Source organism: Pseudopodoces humilis, chromosome 31 (genome assembly GCF_049639895.1).
Source record: "Pseudopodoces humilis isolate 2021_Gansu_Grassland_sample_001 chromosome 31, ASM4963989v1, whole genome shotgun sequence".
Classification (NCBI taxonomy): Eukaryota; Metazoa; Chordata; class Aves; order Passeriformes; family Paridae; genus Pseudopodoces; species Pseudopodoces humilis.
Window position 1 is genome coordinate 1395241 of NC_142230.1, and position 9508 is coordinate 1404748.

General features: G+C 46.6%; 2 protein-coding genes and 1 pseudogene across 2 annotated transcripts in view; all 3 read left to right on the top strand.

Annotated features, from left to right (window-relative positions):
- The window catches only part of POLR3C (RNA polymerase III subunit C), a 5212-nt gene extending 3207 nt beyond the window's left edge, over positions 1-2005 (top strand). The window contains exon 9 of the mRNA XM_088068468.1: positions 1940-2005. Coding sequence (XP_087924594.1) covers positions 1940-2005 — 66 coding nt within the window. The remainder of the gene's footprint in view (positions 1-1939) is intronic.
- LOC148182396 (uncharacterized) lies at positions 1803-9126 on the top strand. Its single transcript, XM_088068666.1, has 2 exons — positions 1803-2001; positions 6915-9126. Exon 2 carries the CDS (start codon positions 7462-7464, stop codon positions 8893-8895), a length of 1434 nt encoding a protein of 477 aa, XP_087924792.1. The 5' UTR covers positions 1803-2001; positions 6915-7461; the 3' UTR covers positions 8896-9126.
- Positions 2016-6916, top strand: LOC148182397 (endogenous retrovirus group K member 5 Gag polyprotein-like; annotated as a pseudogene).
- Positions 9127-9508: the final 382 nt, after the last annotated feature.

Sequence of the window (9508 nt, forward strand, 5' to 3'; positions counted from 1 at the left end):
GTGATCACTGTTGTGCAGCCCCAGAGAAAGTAACACAGGTGCTATGACTTGTCTGTTGCCACACAGGGAATGGAATTGGGCTTGTTAGGGCTGTGGTATCCCAGAGAGTCTTCAATTGGTTCTATCTCTGATGTGATGTCACAGTGTCATGGAGTTGCCTTTAAGTGGAGTTTATGTGGAGTTTTTCTTTAAGAAAGTTTAAGTTGCTGGGAACTGCCTGGAGTCTTTTCTCCTGACCAATTATCAGTCATTGCTGAGAACTGACAGCAGTTTAGGCCATTGAAAAGTGTGATCAACTTGTGAACCCTACCTTGTAGTGTAAAACCAGAGCTCTCTTTGTTCTCTTTTTTTCCTGGCTGGGAAGGGTGGCGGAGCTCCAGGCCTCCAGTTCCCTGCCCAGGCCATGCGGCCGGGCAGGGACTGGGCTGGGCCCAGCGTCTCCCAGCCAGGAGATGCGGGCCCTGCGGAAAAAGTTTTCTCCGGGCTCCGGCCGGGCCGGGGCGAGCCGATCTCTGGCTCGGCTGCAGGTTTTTTGCTGTAACTATATTCACTAGAAACTGCTGAGTGAAGGAGGAGAGAGGCTCTGGACCTGCAGCGAGCTGGGCGCAGCGACTACACTCTCCAGAGCAGCCATGAGGCACTTTCCATCGCAGACGGCTCCAGCTCCTGCACCGGCCGGGGCCACAGAACTACCTACAACAGCCTGGGCAAGATTTTAACTCTTTCATTACCCAGATGAGACTTGCAGATTAATCTTTTTATCCAGACAGAGAAAAAGAGAGTGATCAACATGAAAAGAGACTTTATAAACTACCAGTGACAGGAAAGAAAAGAAGCTTCAGAAAAGGTAGAGAATTAAGAAGATGCTTTAATTAAGCTGAAATATCTTTCTGTTAAATCTATGGAAATGGACAATAAGGTCTTGAAAACACTCCTTTAATTCATGACAGTAAATAGGGAGGAATAGAGTGTTCAAAGTGTAAATTTTGAGTAAAAAAGTAGAGTAATTATGGTACAGTGAAGTGCTGGAAGATTTGAAGCCTTGAGAGGCAATGAGAAAACTGTTTTCTAGTGAAGCTCACAGAAACAGATGAAGAAGACTTTTTGCCTTTGAATAACTTATCCATAAAAGTCCCATCCCTAGACTCATGGCCCATACACACTTGAGAGTGATGTGAAAATGGGAGGAGTGGGCTCTAATAACAGCAGCTCTGGGCAGCTAACATTAGAGCAATGGAAAACTATAACAAAAATAGTTTTTCTTGTGAGAAACTCCATAAATTAACAGGAAGAAACTTCTGTTTCTCTATAAAGACTGGTGAAAAGACTGTAGCAAGAATTGGGACTGTTTTAACCATCAAAGTTCCAAAGTTTTTGTCTCTTTTGTCATGTGAACAAGGGAATAGTGGGTAGACAGGGGATGAAAAGGTTTTTCTGGAAGTTTATTCTGGTGTTCTTATTGTAGTTTGTCAATAAAATTTCTTTTTTTTCCTTTTAAGTGTAGAGAGTTTGTTTGAAGAATGGCTAAGACCAAAAGGACATGATACTGTCCGATTAGTTAAAGTATAAGGCCTCAAGGACAGAACGTCCTTAAGGACAAACTGAAACAACTATCAGGATGTGAAACTGCCAAGTATGTGGATCTGCAATAGAAGATAGGGAACTAGTAACTTCAAGGCTAACTACAAGGAACAATGTGCGTCAATGTTAGTGGACCAATCATGAGCTTAGCTTTTGCAATATGTATGAGCTGATTATGAGCATTATATATTGTATAGTGTAAACTCCAATAAACTGAGACTTGCTGACCATGAGAGCATGAGGCTTGTCTTCCGCGGCTCCGGCAAATCCCGACATCTGGCGCCCGAACAGCCTTTCCCTTTCCTCCTCAGAGCTGCGTTGGGGACGGGTCCCTTGGATGGCGCTTTGTCGCCCTGAGCGCCACATCGGTGGGCCCTGCCGCTACGCGCTGCCGACGCCTGGGGGGTTGCGACGGTACCGGTGAGTATGGACAGGCAAGCGGCGTATGATCTTTTCACCGCCTTCTTGAAGAGGCGGGACATTAAGGGTTTAGATTTAGAGAAAGATTTACCTCTCCTGTTGACCCATGCTGTTTCCTATGGGTTTTTCACTAACCCTCACTCAGTCCATGAACTACATGAGTGGCGTAGGTATGGTGATCGCCTTTGGGAGTTAGTTTTAGAAGATGACAAAGTAGCAAAAAAGATGAGCAAATTATGGAAGATTGTGCAGAATGAGTTACTCATGTGTCAGGCAGAAAAGTGAGCTGCCGATAATGCCCATGTGGCGCAAGATCGCAATAAGGCTTATATCGACCCTTCAGCTCCGAATCCACCGATATTTGCTTCTGTTGATCTGCCCCCGCCAGATTCTAGGGAGTCTGCGACTCCCTCTGTACCCCCTGTCCCCTCGGATCACCCGCCGCTCCCGCCGCCCATTCTTTCGGGTGCACTATCTAACGCCGCAGCCACGGAGCCGTTCCCCGGGGCCTTATCAGACCTCGCGGAGGCTATGGCACAAGGCAGGCGTGAGGCATGGGCGGCGCTGGCATGGCAGGGTCTGCAAGAGGGAGATACGGAATTGGCGGCGGCAGCTCAGGAGCAAATAGCCTCCCCACTTGCTTTCCCTGTGATATTTCACCCTTTGCAGGGGGGGGGCCAGCGAGCCGAAGTTACACAGCTCGATTGGAAACTTTTGTCTCAATTACGATCAATGGTGGCACAATTTGGAGTCACGAGTGAGCCTGCGAAACAGATGATTGAGTATCTATTTAATTCAGACGTCCTGCTGCCCGCTGACATTAGAGGCATGGCTCGTCTCATATATACCCCTCATCAGAGACTTATGTTTGAGACTTGATGGAGGGAGGAGGCAGCTGCAAGTGCTGCACTTCCTCGCCCCGCTGGTGATCCCCTCACAGGGCTCACTGTAGATGAACTTATGGGCAATGGAGCCCATATTCGTTTAGAGCAACAGGCGGCCTTGGGGGGAGAGAAACTGAGAGAAGCTATGGCAGTTGCAAAAAGAGCTATGGATAAGATCAGGGCACCCGGGGGTATCCCCATGTATATGGGGATTAAGCAAGGTAGAGATGAAGCCCTTGGCTCCTTTGTGGACAAAATTATTGAAGCCCTGGCCAAGGCAGGTATAGCTGAGCATATGCAAGACACGTTAGTTAAACAGTGTATATTACAGAATGGAAATGCTACAACTCGATCTTCAATAGCCACAGCACCAGGAAATTGGAATGTCCAAGACTTGTTAGATAAGGCTGCAGCCATGCCAAGCGGCACTCAAGTGTTTATGGTAGAAGCTCTGCAAAAAATAGGAGAAGGACTGCAGCACCAGGCACAGGCCTTTAAAGAACAAACTCTAGCAGCCCAGAGTCAGGTCTTAGCTGCCCTTGCACCCCTCCAAGCGGCGACACTGCAGCAGCGCCCCGGTGCAGGAGGAAGAATGAAATGCTTCAGATGTGGATGAACGGGACACATCCGCCGCGAATGCAATGCGTCGGGAGTCTGGTGCGGAAAATGTCAATCCAGCACTCATAACAACAATGCCTGCCGCCGGGGGCCGGGAAACTCGAGAGCCAGCGCGAAAACAGGCCGCGCGGAGACACAAGTAGCCCCTGCCTCCGACAGCCAAGCGGTCAACTTCTGCCAGCAACCTCCGGCAGCCTCGGATTGGACCTGGCAGCAGCAGTAGACACCACACTCTACAGTAATGGTCCACATACTATTCCTACTGGTATCTATGGACCATTGATTGTTAATGGACAACCAACTGGAGGACTGATATTAGGCCGCTCCTCAGGTTCCGTTTTAGGCCTTTCCATCGAGCCAGGGGTAGTTGATGCTGATACTGAAGGAGAACTCTTTATCATCGTTAGTACCCAGTTTCCCCCACTTACCATTCTAAAAGGACAAAGAATTGCGCAGTTTGTACCTCTACCACACTTGACCGCTGGTATACCACCTCGATCTACTGAACCACGTCGGACAAAATGCCTTGGTTCCTCAGGGGACATTGCTCTGCCTGTTATTGACCTTGCCACGCGACCAAAGAAAGCATGCCATCTCCGTTATCAAGGGCAGACCGTTACCCTTGAAAAGGCCTTGCTAGATACCGGAGCAGATACTTGTATCATTGACACTGGTAAATATCCTAAAATGTGGCCTCTTTTATCAGCAAGCACTACAGTCTCCGGTATAGGAGGAATCCGACTTGCTAAACGTTCCCCTTTGATCACCGCAGAAATCGAAGGAAAACAAGCAACGGCTATTTTTTCACTTACCCCGCTCCCACCGGAGGTTGACTGCATTATTGGAAGAGATGTTTTGTCGCAATTGGGATACGTACTCACAGACTCCCCTTTATCATGACGGCCATTGCTTGGACATTCCCTCTACCATTGACATGGATTTCCGATACACCTGTGGTAGTTAAGCAATGGCCCTTAAAAAGGGAAAATCTTGAACAAGCACATCGCTTAGTGGCAGAACAATTGCAACTAAAACATCTCAAACCTTCCACAAGTCCCTGGAACACGCCTGTTTTTGTCATCAAGAAGAAGTCAGGCAATTATCACCTCCTACAAGATCTGCGTGCGGTTAATCAGCAAATGGAACCCATGGGGGCCTTGCAACCTGGCCTCCCCAACCCGGCCATGCTACCTCAAGATTGGCTCATCCTTATTGTAGATTTGAAAGACTGTTTTTTCACAATACCATTACATCCCCAGGATACGAAAAGATTTGCATTCACTTTACCCTCCTTAAATAGAGGAGAACCAGACAAGCGATTCAAATGGACGACACTGCCCCAGGGCATGCGAAATTCGCCCACTTTGTGTAAGTTGTATGTTGATACAGCACTACAACCTGTTAGATGAGCGATGCCAGACACTATCATTTATCATTACATGGATGATATACTGTTTGCTCAGAAGTCTCCATTTACGACAGAGCAGGTGCGTGCTGTTATAACTCTGCTGCAGAAATATGGTCTCAAAGTCTCCGAGGAAAAACTTCAGATGCAGCCACCGTGGAAATACCTAGGCTGGACTATTACCGAAAGGCAAGTAAGGCCGCAAAAGCTTACTATCCAAGATGTACCAACCACTCTTCACAAGGTGCAGAAGTTATTAGGTGATCTTCAATGGCTCAAACCGATTGTCGGCATTCCTAACACGTTATTAGATACCTTGCGACCATTGCTAAAGGGCACGGATCCTTGCGCCCCAGTAACATTAACGACATCCCAGCTCGCCGCCCTGCAAGACATATCGTGGTGTATCTCCACTGGATTCGTTAGCCGTTACGACCCAGCTTACCCAGTCAGCCTCACTATCTGGAATAGTAAAGATCACCTCATGGGAGCCATAACTCAGTTAAAGAAAACGGGGGAGACAAGGGTTTTGGAATGGCTTAGTCCTCAGTTGCAACAAAGAAAAACAATAACCCAAAAAATTGAACGGCTTGCGGCCTTAATCATTAAAGGCAGACTGCGCACGATTGAACTGAGTGGAAGAGAACCCGCAATTATTCAGTTACCCATGGAAAAAGCAACTCTTGACTGGTTTCTCCTTAATTCAGCAGACCTTACGGAGGCGCTTTTGCAAGCTCCCAGTTGTGTCACCACAGGACCCTTAGCTCCCAAGGTTCTGCATTGGCTTGGAGAGTGGCAATGGATTACCAGACCATTAAGAGAAAATCAACCCATCCAAGATGCAGTTACAGTTTTCACAGATGCAGGAAAACGCTCCAGGAAAGCTGCAGTTACTTGGAACAGAAGCGGCCAATGGTATCACCACATCATTCTAGCAACTTTGCGTGATAATTTACAAACCCTAGAACTTTTAGCTGTCATATGGGCATTTCAGACATTCCAAGAGCCTGTCAATGTAGTTTCTGATTCTATGTATGTCGTCGGAGTGGCATCAAGAATTGAGGATGCAAGTGTTAAAGAAGTCACCAACCCTCTATTGGCTGAACTGTTTATGCAATTGCAACGAACTTTACAAGCCCAAAAGCATCCTTATTCTATCATCCACGTTCGTAGCCATAAATGGGAAGAAGGTCTTGGAGAAGGGAATGCCAGAGCCGATAGATTAGTAATGGTGCAGCAGCAAAACATTCTTCCACGCACCATAGCAGCAAAAGAAAGTCATAACATTTTCCATCAAAATGCAAAAGGACTGGCCCGTGAGTTCCAGTTACCACTCAGCGAAGCACGAGCCATTGTGAAGACTTGCCCTGTTTGCAGTCACCATAATCAAGGAATGGGACTTAGCGTGGGAGTCAATCCAAAGGGATTGCTGCCCAATGAACTGTGGCAGATGGACGTTACTCATGCACCATCATTCGGCAAGCTAAAATATGTTCATGTTACTGTTGACACCTATAGTCATTATATTTGGGCTACGGCTCAGCCCGGAGAGCAAGCTAAGCATGTTGAGAAACATCTAAATAGTTGTATTGCTATAATGGGCATTCCCAGAAACATAAAGACAGATAATGGATCAGCATATTGTAGTCAGAGATTTAGAAAGTTGATGGACTTTTGGAGTATCAAACACACCAAAGGCATTCCACATGTCTCTACAGGGCAAGCAGTCATAGAAAGGGCCAATGGAACCTTGAAGCGCTATTTAGAAAAATACACAGACATCAAAAGCCCCGCGGAGAGACTGCTAAGAAGTCTGTTTGTTTTAAACCATTTATGTCTGTTTGGGGATAGAGACGTACCCCCCGTTACTGTACACTTTCAAAGAGATCCATTGCCCTCGCCCCCTATATTTGTCAAATATAGGGACCCCAAGACTGGCATCTGGCAGAATCCCGCTCAAGTCCTTTATTGGGGACGGGGCTATGTGTGTGTTTCCACCCCTACAGGTCCACAGTGGATACCCGGAAGGTGGACGCGTGCTGCTATATCTGATGAGCCGCCCGGTGAGCAGCCCAGACAAGTGAAGGTCGCTCCGACTTCAGAAGGCCATCTCACCTCTCCTACTACGGATTGAGGAAAGATTCGGCACCCGGATTCTGTTTGAGTCGGAACGTGAAATAGAGGACTTTGTGCTACCAGCTTTGAATCATCATTATTTATGCTATCTCCCCAGGCATTGCTTTCATTGTTACTCAGTTGAACACAGTGCGTGGGTTAAACTTAAGTGTGGCGGGTGTGGGAAGACCCTTTGGTTGTCACAGCGTGCGCTTGGACGAGGGTATTGGTGCCTTGTTTGCTCTTTTGAGTGGCAGAGGGCTTCCCCTCAGAGAGCATTAGTTGATTTAGTGGGAGAACCATTTGGCACCGCAGTTCAAAGAATTGAGAACAGGGAGGATCTACATCTCAGGGAGTTAGTTTGGAGAGTGAGGCACACAGTAGATCGTATCATCGCAGATAGTAATTCCGTAATACTTGATACTGTTTGTGGAAAAGATGTCCGAATTCCGAGAAATTGGCAAGTGTCTCCAGATCGCTGGGAACATACCTGCCGTCGTTTCGCTCGACGTTGCGGGCCCCATCAAAACTGCCGCTGATCAAATGAGGCAATCCCTTAAACAACAGAGCATTATGATATGGCTTTTACTCGTGCTTGTGATGCTACCGTTGACCAGTTGTGTTTATGTACCAGCACAACCCAAAGAAAATGTTTGGGTTACGCTAGCTAACAAAACTGGTCAAGAAGCAATATGTTTAGCTCTTAACTCGCCAGGCAACCCCTTTTCCACCTGCCTTGTAGGCCTTCCGCTAGATAATTGGCCTTGTCCATTAGCAGCACACCTTTGTAACTCTACTAATCCCCAGAATAATGTAGATCAGTGGGATCAAATTATGCCCCATTTTCCTCCACTAGCTATTGAGCCGCAAGAGCTTGAGATTTTAGGATCTATATTAGCAGATGATTGTTTGAAGTTTAATTGGACGAGTGTTTTTCGAGGAGTGGGACACAATAGATCGTTACCCATAAGTGTTAACTCATCTCTGTCGATCTATAGAAATGACTCAGTATGGTGTAACTATACTACAGTGAACATCTCCATATCCTCTAACACGCCTATTAGGCTGCCAAGCGGTGTGTTCCTAATATGTGGAGATCAAGCTTGGGCAGGAATCCCCTCACGAATGGAAGGTGGACCATGCACACTAGGCCGATTAACTCTCTTAACACCTAACACATCAATGATCCTGCACCGATACCAAAAGCATAGAGAGAAAAGGTTTGTCCACGCCTTTGCCAACGATTGTGATGATAAAGCAGACTTTTGGAGCCCAGTGCAAACAGTTTTTGGGTCCCTTGTCCCCGGCATTGGGACCGCACAAGCCTTGAGTACATTGAGGAAAATGGGATGTTGGCTTGCTAGACAAGCTAACACCACATCGCAGGCTTTGTCTGACCTTTTGCTAGATGTAGACTCAATCAGGCACGCTACGCTTCAGAATAGAGCTGCTATTGATTTTTTGTTATTAGCACAAGGACATGGTTGTGATGAATTTGAAGGGATGTGCTGTATGAATTTATCAGATCATTCTGTTTCCATACATGCACAAATCAAGAAGTTACAAGAGTTGACTACACACTTGAGGATAGAAGAAGGATGGGGAATAGACGGATGGTTACAGTCCCTAGGCATTACTGGGTGGTTGAAAAATCTGGTGCAAATGGGGTTAGTTATTCTCCTTGTAATCCTAGCCATCATGATTATTTTACCCTATTTAATGCAATGTTTGCAACGAATGGTAATGTCAATGTTTGAAAAACACCAAGTAGCAATGATGGCCTTAAAAGAGAACGGGGAAAGTGTAGAGAGTTTGTTTGAAGAATGGCTAAGACCAAAAGGACATGATGCTGTCCGATTAGTTAAAGTATAAGGCCTCAAGGACAGAACGTCCTTAAGGACAAACTGAAACAACTATCAGGATGTGAAACTGCCAAGTATGTGGATCTGCAATAGAAGATAGGGAACTAGTAACTTCAAGGCTAACCACAAGGAACAATGTGCGTCAATGTTAGTGGACCAATCATGAGCTTAGCTTTTGCAATATGTATGAGCTGATTATGAGCATTATATATTGTATAGTGTAAACTCCAATAAACTGACACTTGCTGACCATGAGAGCATGAGGCTTGTCTTCCGTGGCTCCGGCAAATCCCAGCATCCGTGACATAATATCAAAGACAAATCTGAATTCATCCCCTCTGATAGGCCACAGCAGTGGCAGCCTCAGTTTTCTTCTCTCTGGGAGATCACTGCAGTGACAAGTCCAATTTACGCCTCTCTGTGACACCACAGTGGTGACAGACGCGGTATTCCCCTTTCTGTGATGTCACAGTCATGACAGAACCAATTTAAGACTCTCTGTGATACCACAGCCCTAACAACCCCAATTCCACTCCCTGTGTGCCAACACACAAGTCATAGCACCTGTGTTACTTTCTCTGGGACTGCACAACTGTGATCACTCCAGTTTTCCCCTCTCTGGG

Bases quoted from the DNA above. Each gene is read 5' to 3' on its own strand.
- LOC148182396 (XM_088068666.1), top strand. From the start codon at position 7,462: ATGTCCGAATTCCGAGAAATTGGCAAGTGTCTCCAGATCGCTGGGAAC.